Source organism: Mastomys coucha, unplaced genomic scaffold (genome assembly GCF_008632895.1).
Source record: "Mastomys coucha isolate ucsf_1 unplaced genomic scaffold, UCSF_Mcou_1 pScaffold8, whole genome shotgun sequence".
In the NCBI taxonomy this organism is placed as follows: domain Eukaryota; kingdom Metazoa; phylum Chordata; class Mammalia; order Rodentia; family Muridae; genus Mastomys; species Mastomys coucha.
Genome location: NW_022196914.1, coordinates 56,017,673 through 56,036,570, shown reverse-complemented (window position 1 = coordinate 56,036,570; position 18,898 = coordinate 56,017,673). Strand labels below are relative to the sequence as shown.

At 44.5% G+C, this 18,898-nt stretch overlaps 1 protein-coding gene and 1 long non-coding RNA gene across 2 annotated transcripts in view; one reads left to right on the top strand and one right to left on the bottom strand.

The window, feature by feature from the left end:
- The window catches only part of LOC116083663, a 5,519-nt gene extending 639 nt beyond the window's left edge, over positions 1–4,880 (bottom strand). The window contains exons 1-2 of the long non-coding RNA XR_004115842.1: positions 4,708–4,880; positions 4,047–4,179 (exon numbers count right to left, since the gene is read on the bottom strand). This is a non-coding gene — a long non-coding RNA (uncharacterized LOC116083663). The remainder of the gene's footprint in view (positions 1–4,046; positions 4,180–4,707) is intronic.
- On the top strand, positions 3,977–16,528 carry F2rl1 (F2R like trypsin receptor 1). Its single transcript, XM_031360427.1, has 2 exons — positions 3,977–4,208; positions 14,111–16,528. Exons 1-2 carry the CDS (start codon positions 4,118–4,120, stop codon positions 15,214–15,216), a joined length of 1,197 nt encoding a protein of 398 aa, XP_031216287.1. The 5' UTR covers positions 3,977–4,117; the 3' UTR covers positions 15,217–16,528.
- Positions 16,529–18,898: the final 2,370 nt, after the last annotated feature.

Here is an 18,898-nt window from a genome sequence, read left to right as displayed (position 1 = left end):
AAAAGAAAAAAGAAAAAAAAAGAAAAGAAAGAAAAAAGAAAAATTGCAGAATTTGTTTCCTGCCTTTTCTCTCATAGTCTAAATGTTCTCTTCAAATTATAGTGAGTGGGAAAAACCACAGGAAGTCCCCTGTCTCTGACACCCAGGCAGTCAGGAGTTAGCTATTCCTGAGTGTTTCACAGATTCATACAATAAGGACCTCAAGGCCTTTCAGGCAAATGAATCATCAGATTTAAAAAAAAAAAAAAAAAAAAAACCCCGCAAGATTTGAGAAAAACACCAGCAAACTGACTTCTATGAGCATACTTCATTTGTTCATTTTGACTTCTTGGGAGACAGTGGCAGGCAGATCTCTGTGAGTTTGAGGCCAGCCTGGTTTACAGAGCGAGTTCCAGGACATTACACAGAGAAACTCTGTCTCAAAATTCCCCTCCCCACTCTAATCACATTAATTAATTAATGAATTAATGTGGTGGTGCTGGGGATGAAATCCAGAGCCTCGAGCATGCTAGGCAAGCTCTTTAGCCCTGAACTACTAGGCAAGCTCTTTAGCCCTGAACTACATCCAGATTAATAAACCACCTCCTTTAGATTAGTAACTAATAACATTGTTCACTAAACCATTACTTGGAAGTTTTGGTGATTCAAACTCAGTTCCTATGCCGGTGTCAGTGGAGCTTGGAAGCATCTGGAGACCTACACGTGCTTCTCTGAGAAGGATTTCTCACAGAAGGCAATCACCAAATAGCGGCTCTCTTTTCTGTGCCAGGCACGGTGCTCAGAAGCACTTCATGGGCATTTAACAAACTGAATCCTCAGAAGCACTCTACAAGGCAGGAGCCATTATCCTAACCAGAGGGCAGAGGCAATGGTGATAAGTACACAAGGTGCAGAAGACTGGAGGGACAGCAGAGATGAATTGGTATATGTCTTCAGGAGTGGCCTGACCCTTTTCGGAAGGGGACTCTGTTAAGTATGCTCAGCATTGTCCAAGCTGGGGTGGTTAAGGGCAGGGAAGGGCTCTGTAAGTGTGCAGAGATAACAGCATACATCAGGACAGTTAACAAGCAACCCAGGGCATGGGCCTTCTTGAACAAAGAGGTTAGTTTCCGTGTTCCAACCTAGGATCAGTGACGCAACCCTCCAGAGAAGGGACTTGGACCCTATAGTAGAAAAAGCACCCCAAAGGACATGACTGCTGCACAGTGGTCCCTGGAGGCATAGTTGGCTACTTTAGAATTGTTCAAGGTCACATATGTATGTAGATACACACACACACATACACACACACACACACACATACACACACACACACACACACACACACTACATAAGTATATAAACATATGTAAAAAAGAACACATTAAGATACTGACTCATGGCTTCACTCTCTCCTGGGCCTCCCCTCAGCATTTCTTTGTGTAGATCTGGCTGTCCTGGAACTCACTCTTAGTTTGAGACCAGGTTGATCAGGTTGGTTTCAAACTCAGAAATCCAACAGCCTCTGCCTCCCAAGTTCTGCGACTAACAGTGTATGCCACTTTCACCTATTGATTGACATGAGGAATGTTTAGGTTAGATTACACTGCGATTTTAGAAGTCAACTTTCCGAAGGGTGGGTCCTGGAACCACACCCTGAAAGCTGAGGTACAGGGGGTGGGGTAAATACTCCAGAGAGAAAGGAAAGAGGAAGACATTTTTGTTCTACTTCATCTCAGAACCACGATTTTATCCCTAGTGTCTTTAAACAGACAAAATGCTAACCCCATTTCTGTAAGTGAGGAATCAAAACACAGAGTGAATAGTTTATCCAAGGTCATAGAAGTGCGGAGGGAGAGAAATCAGACCACACCCAAGATCTACACAAAGGAAAAAGCTAAGTTCCATTCACATTCCATAAAAAACTTTTTTGAGACACAGCCATAAGCGACTCCCCTCAGAGATGTGCCATTAAAGAGAAGTGTCTCAACCCTTGGGCTGCTTTCTCTGACCACTCCTCTGTGTGTGTGTGTGTGTGTGTGTGTGTGTGTGTGTGTGTGTGTATGTGTGTGTGTCTGTAGTGTCCATTACCTGACCATTTCTGTCATCCAGAAAGGAAGCATTCTATTTTCATGGCCTGTTCAGGACCATTTGCTTCTCTTCCTTTGATTTCTAGGTGTGTGTGAGTCCCTGTGTGGACAGAATGAAGAGGCAGAAGACTAACCATCCGTCAGGGATGCTGAGGTGTGACCCAGACCTTTCATCAGATGGAAACTACATACTTACAGGACTATGGCAGTGACCATTTGGCTCAAAGGTGTGCAGATATTAATACCTGTCCTTAGTGACTGCCCTGCTGAAGGCTCCTGAGAGGATGAGTCGGTCTGATCCTTCCCTCTAGCGTGGAAGCCCCTGCAACACGCCAGGTACGGATGGCTTCAAACCCAGGAGAAACTGCTAACTGTGGCCTTTCTGCTAACACTGCCTGCATCTCAAAGAGCTGTCCAGGATTGCAGTCAGCTCTTCCTACAGTGCCATCCCCTCCCCGTGGAGACGCCTGCTTCTGTGCTCTGTCCGAGCCTCTTCTGCTGATGAATCTTCTCTGTAATTTAAACCAGTTTTCAGGCTTGTGAGATGGCTCAGGGGGTAAAAGCACCGACTGCTCTTTCTGAGTTCAAATCCCTGCAACCACATGGTGGCTCACATGGTGGTAATGAGGGTGTCTGAAGACAGCTACCGTGTTTTTATTTATAATAATAAATCAATCTTTGGGCTGGAGTGAGCGGGGTTGCCTGGAGCGAGCAGAGGTCCTAAAAGTCAATTCCCAACAACCGGATGAAGGCTCACAACTATCTGTACTGCTACAGTGTGTACTCATATGCATAAAATAAATAAATCTTTAAAACAAAACAACCCCCCCCACAGTTTTCTTGAACAGTAAAGTCTGATTTAATCTCTTAGTTTACTTATTGTTTATTATTTAGTTTATTAATTTATTTTTAAGATAGGGTTTCATTATGTAGCCCAACTGGCCTCCAACTCTTTATGCTCCTGCCTCTGTCTCTGGGGTAGAGATTAACCCTCATCTTTGGACATGCAAAGCACATGCTCCACTGCTGAGCTACACACTCCAACCCATGCTTATAAATTTCTTTGAAATATGAGATCACAACGCAGAAGAGACCTGAGTGGAATCTGGCATAGAGCAACAAATTGTGGACAAAATTCAGTCACAGACTTGAGCTTGGATGAGAAGGGACATTTACAAACTGTGCCGATGAACTGTGTAACCCGAGGCAGCAAACATTCTAAGTTCCATCTCCTATTCTGTAAAATGGGAAGGCAGATGGAGCAGGCACATACGGCGCTGTGGGCATTAGACAAGTTAAGAGTACTGAACCATTGGCGGTTAGTACTTTCCATACATCCAGGTTTGTTTAATGACACTGGTCAACAGATGAGCTTAAAACCTAATCCCAGAACTGGTGGCACAATTCTGGGACCCCAGCACTTAGGAGGTCGGGGCTAGAGAATCGTCACAAGTTTGAAGTCAGGTGGGTAGGGAAGAAAGAAAGCAAAAAGGCAAACCAAAATAACAATCAACAAAACAACAGCCAACAAAAACCCCTTTCATATCGCTCCGGTTTTGCCCATTACGCCATAAAGCTATCCACACCAAATACTGAAGACAAAAGCTTAGACTTTCTAACATTCACAAGAGGATGACTTCATTGGTTCTCTGAAGTAATTAAAGGTTAAAGATAGTTTGGACGTCACCCAAGCTCTAAGAACCCTGGGTCCCAACCTTCCTGTCATTTGCATTCCAATGTAGCCACCTCACCAGTCCAGCCCCACCTGCAGGCGATTCCAGCAGCCAAGTGGACGCTGGCCCGCACACCGGAGCTGTGGGCAGGTTGTGCTGGGCCAGGTGGCCGGGGGAGGAGCCTGCGTAAAACGTTCGAAGGGGCGTGGCCTCCCACCTGTGAGTCCAGGGGCTCCGGTTTCACTGAAACAGGTCCCGCCCCAGGAAGGCTTAGGGAAGCTCGTGTTAAGGGAAGGGTACCTACCCTGTGCTCCGACTAGGGCTCCGAGTTTCGAACCACTGGTGGCGGATTGCCCACCCGCCCCACGTCCGGGGATGCGAAGTCTCAGCCTGGCGTGGCTGCTGGGAGGTATCACCCTTCTGGCGGCCTCGGTCTCCTGCAACCGGACCGAGAACTTTGCACCGGGTGAGCTCGAGCGGCGGAGGAACGCGCTGGGCTGGTGGGGAACTAGGGGAAGGAGGGCATATCCCCGCGCATCCCTGGGCACTCTCAGTGGCTTTGATGGGGGTCCCTAACCAGGGTTAACCAGCCGGGACACCCGAGAAGTGTCCCCAAAAGACGTGCAAGAAACAATCCTGGTCTGGGCACTTCCTATCTCTGCTCGTCGACATGGTTCGGGGAGATAAGGAAGGACTCAGCCTCCCCTCCCTGCGGTCGTTCCTTTGCAAACAGTTGAGTTATTAAGAGTTTTTTTTTTTTTTTTTGCGGACCCTGTGAACTAGGGCCCGCCGGGTCCTACTAGACCCCCGGAGTGTAGCAATTTGATGGCTCACTGCTGGGTGGAGTGAGTGGGAGCCCGAGCCCCGGGAAGTTCCCACCTTGCGCCTTGCACTCGCACCCACCCACTGAACCCTTTCTTTGGGTTTGAACCACAGTGTTCAAGACCCACTAAGAGCTACGGTACCTGGCATCGCAGTGGATGCGCTGGGCACGAATCTCAGGCGTTTTGGATGTCACGCGGTGGTAGAGGGGGACCTTCCCGACCCTTACATTTCGACCAGGTGACGTTCTAGCCTGGCGATTTTGAGACCTTCCCGCCTCCCGGAGCGCACACTGGCAGCCACCCAGGTCTAGCTCTAAGGCTGCCAAGCCCAAGGAACCGAACTGCAAGAAAGCGGTTCGGGGCGGTGCTTCAGTGGCCGGCCGCTGGTTTGGGTGGTGCTCCTCCAGGTGAGCTCGAACTGGCGCTTCTCGAAGCCAGGGAGACCTCTGCAGGCGGTGGGGTGGGGTGGGGTGGGGGCGTTTACTGCCTGCGATAGCGCTACTGCAAAACCGGGCCTGGCGTTTTCATTTCCCAGCTAAACTTGCTGGAGTCTTCAAGGCTATTTCTCACTTTTACTTTGTCGTTAAGTTGTAGAAGAGAGTCTAACCCCTCTCCGTTTAAAGTTAGAAATTTAAAAAAACTCAGGAGCAAAAGTTAGTGTGTGCAAACTTAAAAAAGAAGTGATTGGAAGTGATTATTTTCATGATTCACCTAGTATAGGAAGCATATCCTGATTATTCGGCTTCCTCTGTTTAGAGAGTGAGGAGACTGGGAGAGAGAGGTACCTAACGTACACAGTGAACTTGATTTTAACAATAAAAAAAAAATTCAGGTTACTTATTAAGCCGAACTACTTAATATCCCACCTTGGTTTTTCTCTCTGCATAATTATGCTCCATTGCCGGTAACTTTCCTAAGGAGTTAGTCTAGTAACAGACTTTAGATAGATACAGGGAGGGTTTTTTTCCCAATTGAAATTAAATTAATTTTGGTTAGGAACCAGGGCACCTTGCGGGCTTTGCTCACCACTGCTCAGGTCTGGTCTTTCTGTGTGCTCCTTGACTTGCTAAACAGCAGATTGGGCTTGGTTTTCTCCACCCCTAATCGGAAAGAGTTCCAACCACAGATAAACCTCATTGGTGCGGGGGTGGGGGGTGGAGGGGACAAGTCACTGAATTGCGAATGTGAAGGACATTTAAGTTAGCTTCCCTGGGACTGACAGACACATTCACTACTACTATCTCCCTCTCCTGCCCCGCCCTCCATCTCCATATCTATTTGTTTCTTGATTTCTTACGGTGCTGGTGCTGGGCATCCAACCCAGGGCACAAGCTGGGAAAGTGCTGGACCATTGCTATTTCCCTAGTCACACAGTCAGTCCATTTTAGTTTTGTGACTGGATCTTCTTTGGTGTTTATTTGTTTGTTTGTTTGTTGTGCTCTTCTTTTTCTTCCTTTGAAATAGTCTCACTGTGTATCCCTGGTTGGCCCACAATTCTCTATGTTGACCACACTGGCCTTGAACTTGCAACAGTTTTGTCTAGTCTCCTAATGATGGGGTTACAGGAATGCCACCACCATGCCTAGACAACATTTTTAAATGTAATTTTTTTTAAAAAAAATTATGTGCACTGGTGTTTTTTGCCTGCATTCATGTCTGTATGAGGGTATTCGATCCCCTCAAACTGGAGTTAGAGACAGTTGTGAGCCCCCACCTGAGTACTGGGAAATGAACCCAGATCTTCTGGAACAGCAGCCAATGCCATCTCTCCAGCTCCCGATAACATTTTCTTTCTTTCTTTCTTTTTTTATTGTAGCAGTAATATGTCATCACTGAAAAGGAAAAAAAAAAAAAACAGAAAAGGGAGAAATTTAATGGAAATGTTCTAAACATTGGTACTTAAAATAGCCACTACTAATATTTGGATTTGTATCTTTCCCATGCTTTTGTACATGAGAAATACATAAAATACACATTCCCAAATTAGGAAGCCTTGTATAAGTATAGGATTTTAACAAATAGAGGTCAATAACACAATTTTAACAGCTTTAAAATAATGGGCAGATACACACAAACATGCATACACATTCCACTTGTGGCTTATGTATTTAGGTACTAAACCTAGGACCTCCTGTGTATTAACCAACCACTTTGTCACTGAGCTAGAGCCTCAACTCTAATTTTACATTTATTTTGAGGCAAAGTCTCTTTAAATTGCCCAAATACTTCTTGAATCTACTTGGTAACCCAGGCAGTCCTTGAACCTGGAGTTCTACTTCCTTATCTGAGTAGCTTCAATTATAGACCAGCACCAGTAAGCCTGGCTTCATCTTGTTAAATTAGTGTTTTGTGAACAGGCACACAGGATGTTTCCAAAGTCTCGTAGTATAATAGTATAAAAGAACTCTAGTGAACATGGAGATGGGACTTGAGGTTGATGCTTGGTCCCCTTTGTCTTCCTCCTGTTACTAATTAACCTTGATCGCTCAGACCTCATGAAGTCTATATTTGACTTTCTTATGGTTTTATTATCTGGACAAATGTTGAAGAAAACAGTTCCTCTTCGGAAAAATAAAAAGAGTTTACAAAGTTTGCTAAAAGTGTATTTAGGGAAGGATGAATAGCAACTGAAACCTTTTTTCCCCCAGCCTGTGCTCCCAAGAATTGATAAAAAAAACTCTGGGGAAGGGCCAAGACATTGAGAGCAAGTCCGCCACCAACCGTCCTTCTTCTTTAAGCCACAGAAGGACCATTCTGCAGCAGCTGTCCTATGATTTATTTGCATTTCGATAATAAATCTATACACAGTCAGAAGACAGACTTCTTCTGTCCATGTTTTGTAGGGGCATTATAGCGCCCATAAACTACTGAAATAGTCCCTTTTTGACATGGAGATGATTATTTTGTACCATGGTTAGACAATGATTCAACGAATGTTCTCCACGACGGGGTCAAGTGCGAGACAGATTCCTGCAAGTGAATCGCAGGTCAGGAACTAGTACATTTTAACTTTTGATATATTTGCCAAATGACTTTTTAAAAGATCATATCAGCTTGCACTCTGGGTGGCCGAAAACCTAAGACCGAAAGAGTAAGGTTTGCTCTTCTCCCCTTGTTCTGCTTCAAGGAAACACGCCTTTTTATAGCTTGGTGAGAAGATCCTAGATTTAAGGTTTTTCAAATAATGTACATTAGAGTCTTAGGATGCAGATGAGAGCATATTATTTTATCGGTTCTTGTTTACAGTTGACTGTATATTTCCTGTAGGGAGGTTAGTATCTAATCTTAGGACTAGGGGTATAGTAACTTAGGAGCAGGCTGATACACAGGCCTGTTTCCTGTTTGGCAGTCGTGGGGGCTGGGTGTGGCCTCGAACAGGAGTGGGTGTATGTTTTTGTATGCTTGGCAGGAACTGTTGACTGTAGCCCTACAATAAGATGCGCTCGGAGCCAGGCACTCCGCGTGTGTCCCCACTTCGCACGCAGTCACCTGTAGTCTCTTGCTCAGTTTTGAAACTCTGAGCCTGGTTTACATCTAGCGTCAGGGACACCAGTGGCTTGGTATGCAATACAGAAAGGACAGAGCCCTTGCCTCACGGACCTTTGGACTGGGTCACGGAGTGGCTTAATGGTTTCATGTGAATGGCTGCTACTGTTTTTGTGTGTTGTTTTTGTTTTGGATTCAAGATCTTGCTGTATAGCCCAGACTTGTCTGGGTCTCCTGCCTCAGACTCTTAGTGTTTAAAGCTGGGATTCCCAACTCTATTTTGTGAGAGGTTTGGGGAGGCAGCCTTGAAATCAAGCCTTGTCCATGCTGGGCAAACATTTCACCACTGAGGTGCATCCCCAGCCCTTAGAGTGGTATATCTGCACAGGGTTTGAGGAATCTAAGGACGATGCCTCCTCCTCCTCTTCCTCCTCCTCCTCTTCCTCCTCCTCCTCCTCCTCTTCCTCCTCCTCCTCCTCCTCTTCCTCCTCCTCCTCCTCCTCCTCCTGCTCTTCCTCCTATTCTTCCTTTTTAAAGTTGTGTTTACTTTTAATCCAAGCCGTACTTTCTTTGTTTTAATGTTGTTCCTCTTTTCTCTTTATTTTAACATTCTTATTTAATGTCGTTTTTGGTACCCATCACAACCGCAGTGATCATAACCCTTGGCTAGGTATGTTTCATCTCTACCCTCAGCCTGTCTTTCTATGTTACTTTTAATAGCTTTATTAGGGTCTCTATGCCAAATAATTTTCACAACACACAATTAGCCCATTTAGGGCTGGTGAGATGGCTCAGCAGTTATGAGCATTGACTGCTCTTCCGAAGGTCCCGAGTTCAAATCCCAGCAACCACATGGTGGCTCACAACCATTAGTAACAAGATCTGATGCCCTCTTCTGGAGTGTCTGAAGACAGCTACAATGTACTTACATATAACAAATAAATAAATCTTTAAAAATAAATTAGCCCATTTAAAGAGAGTCTAGTGCCTTTTGATATAGAATTGGGGTTGACCCTGTGGTCAATTTGAACAATTTTGAGCACAGGAATCACCTTTGCTGTTGCATGACGGTCTTCCCATAGCCAGCCCTGGGTCAACTTTCTACCTATTGCCTGTTCTAGATATTTGATATGTATAGATTCACATAATGTATGGGCCTCTATAACTGGCTTCTTATTTTAATGGTTTTTTTTTTTCAAGGCTTACCCATTTCGCAACATGCATCAACAACCTATGTCCTTACTTTCTTTTTCTTCTTTTCTTTGATCAGAAATTATGGACATTTGCTACCACTACCATGCCCAGCATGTTTGGTTATGTTGTTTGTGTGTTTGAATCTCTGAGTCTCATAAGGCTCGTGATGGCCTTGAACTCTTACTCAAAGTTAGCCATGTAGTGAAGGGTGACATTGAAGTTCCGATCCTCATGCAAGTGCTGTGGTTAGTGCAGGCTTACCTACCATACCCAGTGTTATAGGGTACTAGCGATCAGACTTCCGGCTTCTGGTAGAAGCCCTCCAGGCATGCAGCAGCTGAACTATACTCCAGCCTGTTTTGTTTCTGAGATGGGTTCTAGCTCTGCTGGGGCAGCCTGCTATCAAATTCCTAGGCTTAAACAATTCCCACACCTCAGCTTGCCAAGTGCTGGGGCAAGCATGCACTACCATGTCTGGCTTCAGGACTTGATCTTTCTTTTCATTGCTAGGTGCCATTCCATTGTGGGCACTTCTTGTTTTATTTGTTCTTCTGGTGATAGATTTTTGGGTTGTTGCCATCTAGAGCTGGATAATAATGCTGCTTTGAGTGTTAATGTACTGCTAATGTACAAGTTGTTTTCTGAATATGTTTTCCTTGGGTATTGTGGTTGATCTTAGCTGTGGACTTGACTGGATTGGAATCATCACAAAAACATACCTGTGGGTGTATCCAAGAGGCATTTTCAGAACAGTTTTTTTTAATGTCCTGGTTTTTTTTCCCCAAAGACAGAGTTTCTCCTTATAGCTCTGGTTGTCCTAGAGCTCACTCTGTAGACCAGGCTGACCTCTATCTCAGAAAGTCACTTCCCTCTGCCTCCCACGAACTAGGATGAAAGGTGTGCACCACCACTGCCCTGCCAGAACAGTTTTAATTGAGGAGGGAAGACTGTGATGGGGCACCCGTTCCGTTGGCTGGAGTCCAAGCCTGCATGAGAGGAGAAGGCAAGCTGACCAGCAGCAGCCATGTCTACCACCCCTCTCCTGCAGATAAAGTGTGACTGCCCGTGTGGCATTCCTGCTGCGAGCCAAAAGAAACACTTCCTCCCTTAGTTATGTCCTGAATCCTAACAGCAAGACACCTAAGGCTTATGAGGATGCAGGTGGAGCAGGCAGTCCACAGCCTGGGAGAGAGAGGGCTCTCACCAGATCCTAACCATGCACTCTCCTCCGACCCCAATTTCCATCCACCACAACTGTGAGGAATATATATGTATGTTGTGTATAGTTACCCCTCCGTGTGTGTGTGTGTGTGTGTGTGTGTGTGTGTGTGTGTGTGTGTGTGTGTGTGAACATGCCATTGTGTGCTTAGGGAGGTAAGCAGACAGCTTGTGGTGTGGGACTTGTTTCTCTCAACCATGTGCCTTCTGGGGTTCAGAGTCAGGTGTACCCACTTGCCACCAAGCACCTTCACTCACTGAGCCATCTTGCCACCCTTAGCTGCTCACTTTTTATCTCTTTGTCACATCTGCACAGATGTACTCTGATCACAACGAGGTCAGAGTCCATTCCAGCAAGATTTCTTTAGTGTCTTATCACCTCTTATTGCGACCTTCTTAGCTGTGAAAAGGTAATAGAGAAGCTTAGAGCCTTTCCTTTTTTTAAGAGAACATTATGTAACTTTCTTTGGGAACAGAAGAAAATTGATTTTCCTTTTCTGATTTCCTTTCTAGAACTCTAAAACCTCAGCCACTGCCTGCAGAAGTTCAAGGTTCCTCACTGTTTGAATGCAGATGTCCCCCATAGGCTCAGATATTTGAATACCAGGTCTCTAGTGAGTGGTCCTGTCGGGAAGGTGTGGTGTTGCTAGGGGAAGCAAGTTCCCTGGGGCAGGCTTTGAGGTTAACGGCTCCACTACTTTTTTATTTTCCCCCTCTGCTTTGTGCTTGTGCTTGAAGGTGTGAGTTCCGGTATTCCAGTTCCTGCCACCCATGCCTGCAGCTTGCAGCCCTGTCTCCCCACTGAGAAGATACACTCTGAGCACTCCGGAACTGTAGGCCCAAATAACATTTTCCTTCTGAAAATTGCCTTGCTTATCATGTTTTGTCATAGCAACAGAAAATTAACCACCAATACACCTAGTGGGCTGTGTCAGGCCTGGGTGAGCACTAGCCCATTGCTCACAGGGTCCAGCTGTGCTATATACACCCCCTCCCTCTGGGCAGCTGTAGAGGATTTAAGAGTTGTTTTTTTTTTTTTTTTGTAATCCTTCTAAAGGGCTGGCAGAACATGTTGACATTAATACAAGTGATTATGTAAATTATTGAAAGAGGAGCTAATTAAAGAAAGTGACTTTTAGTGTGTTAAATTTAAAAGTTTAGATCTTCTGTTTGAGGAAAGGTAGAAGCCATGCAGATGGGGCTGATGTCTGTGGGTTCTAACTTGTAGTATCAGTTAGGTGCGGTGGGGGCTAGCGAACAAAACCACAGCTCTGAGCTGGCAGTGGTGGCGAACACCTTTAATCCCAACACTTGGGAGGCAGAGGCAGGTGGATTTCTGAGTTCGAGGCCAGCCTGGTCTACATAGTGAGTTCCAGGACAGCCAGGGCTACACAGAGAAACCCTGTCTTGAAAAAACAAAAACAAAAACAAAAACAAAAAAAACCCCCAAAACAGCAACAACAAAAACAACCCACAGCTCTGGCAATGAACTAAGCTAAAACCTAATCTCCCCACATAACAACTGTTTAATTTTGGGACGTGAAACCACCATTTTGGTTGCTGGGAATTGAACTCAGGACCTCTGAAAGAGCCAGTGCTCGTAACCGCTAAACCATTTCTCCAGCCCCCTTACCCCCATCTTAATTTTTAAACAGTTATAGAAGAAATCGAAACAATGGACATATGTCCACATTGAATGTGTTTATTTTCCTAAGGACACCGTGATGAGCGGTGCTATACAACAACAGATATTCCTCTCTTGGTTCTAAAGTGAGGGGTCTGGAATGAAAGTGGTGGGGGAGAGAGAACCTGTCCATCTCCAGCATCCAGGCTGGTGTCCCTTGGCTTGTTCTGGCACAGTTTCCCAGCCTTTGTTCCCATTGTCCGTCACGTTGCTTTCTCTGCTGTTTTCTTCTTTTCTGTCCTCAACTTCCCTCTGTTTTCTGAAAAGACCACTGTCATTGGATTGAGGGCCTGAGTGGATAACCAGGATAGTGTTCTTCCGATTGTACGTTAGGGTTGCCGAGATCTTTGTCTACTGGGGATTAGGATGTGGACACCACCTTTTTGGGGTAGGGGGTGCCTTCATTTTTCTATAGTGGGTGGAAAGTGAGCTGCTGATGTCTGTAACCGCCAAGGCTCCTCCCACTCCCTCGTACTCTGACAGCCCTACTTGGTGAAACCTACAGAAGCGAACAGTCCTGTAGAACCTGGGTCTGGAGCCAGAAGCGGATCAGATAACTGAGCACACAATACATTAGAGAAAGTCGGGAGAGGCATACACTGTCTTCCTTGGCACAGGAACCATGTTCAGGTGTTTCCAGATGGTAGAGGCCTCAGGCTCATCATTAAAGTAAAATTCTTTAGTGTCCTTCCTTCCTCCTTCAGGTCTATTTGGGAATACAGGATGGGGCAGGATGAAGAATGGGCTTGCCAGTCACTGGTTGGTAGGTTTGTTCTGTTTCTCCTGGCTTTTGATGGAATCTCACTATGTCACCCAGACTGGTCTTAGATTCCTTAAGCTAAAACAATCCATTTACCTCAGCTTTCCAAATAGCTGAGACTATAGGCATATCTGACCACACCCAGGGTTATTTGTGGTTTTGAATGTTCAGTTCATAGTATGAAGGAAGCACCCTAAGTTAAAGTTGCTATTGGATGCTCGAAAGTCAGAGCATGTACATTTGGTGCCGTCAGTACTGTGGCCTTGTTGCTAAAAGGCTTGCCTGCCAACTGAGCTCTGTGGGAGGATGTTTATGAAGCCAGCAGAGAGGTGGGGGAATACCTACCCATTATAGTATTTCTTATGGGTGGAGAATGGGATGCCCCCTGGTTCTAGGATCTCCCTAGGCTGGCCCCTGGGACAGGGTGTGGTTGACAGCTAGGATGGACCAGAGTAGGATAGATGTACACTAGAAAATGAGAACAGAAACAGCTGATGGCAAGACAAGGCTGTCTTACTCACTAGAGACTCGGGAAGAGTCACCACACGGTTCTAGACTGATCTATCTATCCATCCATTCATCCATCTTTCCGTCTTTACTAACTGACCCATCAAAGACTGCTGATGGTTGTGTGATTAAATAAAAGAACTAATGAGTGTAACTATTTAAAGAAAATAAAATGAAATCCTGTCAGTCTTAAGATCCCTAGAAGTCACTATCCTATACAGCACCCAAAACTCTCACTGTTAATGAAATACCATTGCTGGGACTAAAGATATAGCTCAGCTGTAAAATACTTGCCCAACACACACAAGAATTAGACCTCATCTGCCACTAACCGCCCTGCCCAGTACGGTCACTCAAAGAGAATATTCTTGATGGGCAGTGGTGGCACACGCCTTTAATCCTAGCACTTGGGAGGCAGAGGCAGGCGGATTTCTGAGTTCGAGGCCAGCCTGGTCTACAGAGTGAGTTCCAGAACAGCCAGAGCTATACAGAAAAACCATGTATTGAAAAACCAAAAGAGACAGAGAGAGAGAGAGAGAGAGAGAGAGAGAGAGAGAGAGAGAGAGAGAGAATACTCTCTGTATACTCTAATAGCATGTGTCTGTGTTCATCTGGGATATTGCATTTAAAGCACAGCAGCCCTATTGTTAAACCATTTATCTCAGTAATGACTCTGCTCTGCTTTCTTTGAACAGGACCCAACAATAAAGGAAGAAGTCTTATTGGCAGATTGGAAACCCCGCCTCCAATCACTGGGAAAGGGGTTCCGGTAGAACCAGGCTTTTCCATCGATGAATTCTCTGCGTCCATCCTCACTGGGAAGCTGACCACTGTCTTTCTTCCGGTCATCTACATTATTGTATTTGTGATTGGCTTGCCCAGTAATGGCATGGCCCTCTGGATCTTCCTTTTCCGAACGAAGAAGAAACACCCTGCCGTGATTTACATGGCCAACCTGGCCTTGGCCGACCTCCTCTCTGTCATCTGGTTCCCCCTGAAGATTGCGTACCACCTACATGGCAACAACTGGACCTATGGCGAGATCCTGTGCAAAGTGCTCATTGGCTTTTTCTATGGCAACATGTATTGCTCCATCCTTTTCATGACCTGCCTCAGCGTGCAGAGGTACTGGGTGATCGTAAACCCCATGGGACACTCCAGGAAGAAGGCAAACATTGCTGTTGGCATCTCCCTGGCAATCTGGCTTCTGATTTTTCTGGTCACCATCCCTTTGTATATCATGAAACAGACCATCTACATTCCGGCCTTGAACATCACCACCTGTTATGATGTGCTGCCTGAGGAAGTATTGGTGGGGGACATGTTCAATTACTTCCTCTCCCTGGCCATTGGAGTCTTTCTGTTCCCGGCCCTCCTTACTGCGTCTGCCTATGTGCTCATGATCAAAACACTCAGTTCTTCTGCCATGGATGAGCACTCGGAGAAGAAAAGGTGGAGGGCTATCCGACTTATCATCACCGTGCTGGCCATGTACTTCATCTGCTTCGCTCCTAGCAACCTTCTGCTCGTAGTGCATTATTTCCTAATCAAAACCCAGAGGCAGAGCCACGTCTATGCCCTCTACCTCGTCGCCCTCTGCCTGTCGACCCTCAACAGCTGCATAGACCCCTTTGTCTATTATTTTGTCTCGAAAGATTTCAGGGATCATGCCAGAAACGCGCTCCTCTGCCGAAGTGTCCGCACTGTGAATCGCATGCAAATATCGCTCACCTCCAACAAGTTCTCCAGGAAGTCCAGCTCCTACTCTTCAAGCTCAACCAGTGTTAAAACCTCCTACTGAGCTGTACCTGAGACTGTCAAGCCTGCCTGATGATGCTGATAATGATGTGCATACGCACATGCGCGCGTGTGTGTGTGTGTGTGTGTGTGTGTGTGTGTGTCCTGTGTGTAGTGGGGATGCACCAACATGCATGGGGCTGTCATTTCCTGTCCAAGCTGCTGGGCTCTGTACCAATCACATGCATGCAGCTCTCCCGAGATTCCCAGAAGCCTCCTTACTTGCATGAGACCACGAAAACAGACGTCAGTATCAGAAACTGAACAAACTGAGCAGAACTGTTTTGTGGAAGTGAAGAGAAGAGGGAAATTCAGTGACCCGGGAAAACACTACACCTGACAAGAAGGCTAAGACTCCCTGAAATGCTTTCTTTTTCATCTGGAGTCCGTCACAGCTTTGTCAGGACCTGAGGCTCTTGTAGCACCTCAGTCCAGTTGATTGACTTTATAGACTTGGGAGATGAGTCTGTGAATGAGGCTCCTGGCCAGCATTCTAACCGGTTAAGAGGGAGCTTGCTGGACAGTAGGATTCAAATGGTCCGAGGTTACATTCTCGCACCACTTCATCAGAGCAACTGGGGATCTTGTTCAGTGTGGTAGCTTCAGTAACCTGGGGAGCTCAGATACGAGGGGGTGCTCTACAAACCTCAGCGATGACTGCACACACAGAACCACAGAGCTGAGCCCTGCTTCCGATTGCCAGGGTACCACAATAATGTTGGCAAAGAAAAACCAACAGCAGTGTTTTGAGCCTCTTTTCAGTCAGTTTATGATGAATTTGCCTATTGGTTTATTGGGATTTTTGGTTCTTTTATTACTCCATTGTAATTTTGTATGTCTATTAGTCAAGAAAAAGGAAATGAGGCTCTTAAACGTATAAATAAAATTTTATATTTTTTTTTTACTTAAGTAAGTGTGGGTAGTAAGAGTATTTGGCCAACTGCAAATACTGCTTTTTTTTTTAACTTATTTTTTAACTACATCATGTGAACTTAAGACATTTTCATGATAAGGTATTATTATAGTGTCAGTTCCCTCACCCTCAATCACATTCCTTCCTATGATGCAGGGCCCTTCCCCCCACCCCCGCCCCTCTTGCCAACCTCCCCACTAGATAGTCCCCTGTCTGCTTTCACATACCAGTTAGTATTTTATAAAAACCATCGAAGTTTTGTTCACCAGTTACCAATAATGAGCCATTACATGGCTCCAGGCTTACTTTATATACTGCCTGTATTTGTGACGGTATTAAAAAATGACCTTGTTGTATGGATGCTTTATAAATAAATAATGCATGAATACTTTTAAAAAACCAACTTCTTTCAGGCTGGGTGTTTGTTTTTATGAGGTGGGGGGAGAAGAAGAAGAGGAGGAAGGAGAGGAAGGAGGAGAAGGAAGAAGAGGAAGGAGAAGAAGAAGAAGAAGAATCCTGCTGTTCTAGATATAGCTATCTGATACTCACTGTCTGTTCTTTTGTTTCTTTCTTTTTTAACACAGTGTGATGCTCACCCCACCCCTTTCCTTTCTTCCTTCCTTCAGTCCTTCTTTCCTTTCTCTCTCTCTCTCTCTCTCTCTCTCTCTCTTTTTCATGAAACATTAGAGATCTACACCTGGCCTTGTGAATTTACACTTTTTTTACACTAGTTTTTCAAATAAACAAAGAGTAGTTTATGTTACTCTGCAATGACTACTTTTCATTATTCTTATGTTTAAAGTTTTTTCTACGTATTTCTACAACTTGGAAATCCATTTTTAAAGGTTATAGGCCCTTTAATAGCCTGGATATATTACAATGACAATATTTCCTCCTGGATGGCACCTTGACTTATGTGATTTTTTTTTCTCTCTCTGGCTATTTCAACATTATTGCTTTGTACATCTGTGTGTAGACATCACTGACTTTTATTGAGATGGGTTCCATTATATTGCCCTGGAACTTGCTATGTACACCAGGCTGACTTATTAAACTCCTAGAGATCTGCTTGCTTCTGCCTCCCCAGTGCTGGGATTAAATGTATGCACCATCACACCTGGATCTTTGAGAATGTTTGTGAAGGCTGTATTTCTGGAATAGAAGAGTCAGCTGAAAAGTTGTATGTCTGAGGGGCTGGAGAGATGGCTCCCTAGTTAGGAGCATTTCTTTTCCAGAGGACCTTGGTTCAGTTCCAAGTACCTCTAGTGATGGCTCACGAACCATCCTTAACTCTGGTTCCAGGGCATTTGATGGCCTCTCTGAGCACTGAAGGCATTCAGCATGCATGTGGGTCACATACACACACGAAGGCCAAACACATACACATATTAAATAAAAACAACTAAATCTTAACAAGTTGCATATTTGTTGTGGGGTGTGCTATGTGCCTATTTTAAATTTTGATAATCTTTTGCCAAATTGCTTCAGTATCTAAATGCACTATTAAAAAATATCTGTATCTGCTTCCATATTTCCTGCCACCAACCGTTTGAAATTTTGCTAGTCAGATTTGATACATCTTCGTACTCAAGCTTCACTGTGTAGCAGTTGCACTACAGGCCTGATCTTGAAGGCTGAAGCTTGACTCTGCCACTTAGCTCTTTGAGAGCCTTACGTGTGAGGATAATTATGTCTTTCGCGTAAGGCCTCAGGGATGAGCTACTGGGCACATTTCTGTATTCTTAAGTTGCATGTAGCATAATAACACTAGTCTCCTCATTGCTAAGGTGACTAGCAATGTCAAACTGCTCTGAAAATACCAAATGGGAATTTGCCCATTTTAAGATGTGTGTGTTCTGAGTAAGGATTGAGATGGGAATAGTTTGTGGTGAGTCTTTGCCCAGAAGGTCCAGGCAGTTTGCCACTATCCAGCTGTGTTTTGGTTATCAGATCTGCTGTGGGCTATCAGGTGCTTGTCTCAGCCCTTGTATTCAGGTAGCGTATTCTTGAACCCGAGGAGAGAGTATCTGAAAAGAGTAACTGAAAAGGGAGACAAGAAGACATTACGAGAAGTGCTGAGACATTCATGCAACTCCTTTTTGGGGACTTTGTGATTGTTTTGTATTAAGTTGTTACTCTCGGTGTTTTATAAATTGAATTTTATCACAGGTATGTGTGCCTGGGAACATGCATATGCAGGGTTCTGTGAGTCCATGGTTGTTTCCTGGGGATCTTAGAATCTTACCTAAGGGTAAGGGTTTTGTTAGATTGGATCTATGTTACTAGTAAGAAATAAAGAGAAAGACCTGAAAAAAAGGCCCAAGGAGCCTAAAAGGCCTTTCTGGTATTTGCCATTTATTAGTCACTTTTTTTAAAAGTTTTATTGTATTATAATGAGAAAAGTTACATGATTTCAATTTATCTGAATTCGTTAACATTTAAAAACATATTTTAAGTAAATAGAATTATCACATCCTTGTTTTCCTTTTGTACCCCAACTCCTCATAGAGATCCCCCTTCAATACCTACAATGTCTTTTTTGTCATATTCTTTAAAATTTATAAAATATTATAACAATAAAAATGAGTATTATAAAAGTTGTTTGATATAAAATAACAATTTAACAGTCTTATGTAGATGCTTGTCTACGGTAATACTGAAAATACATACGTTTTTCTCATTATAAATTTTAAATAACCCAAACTTATTAACTGTATATTTCAAAATAATACATCAATACTAATATTTTCTTAAATGAACATAAATATATAAA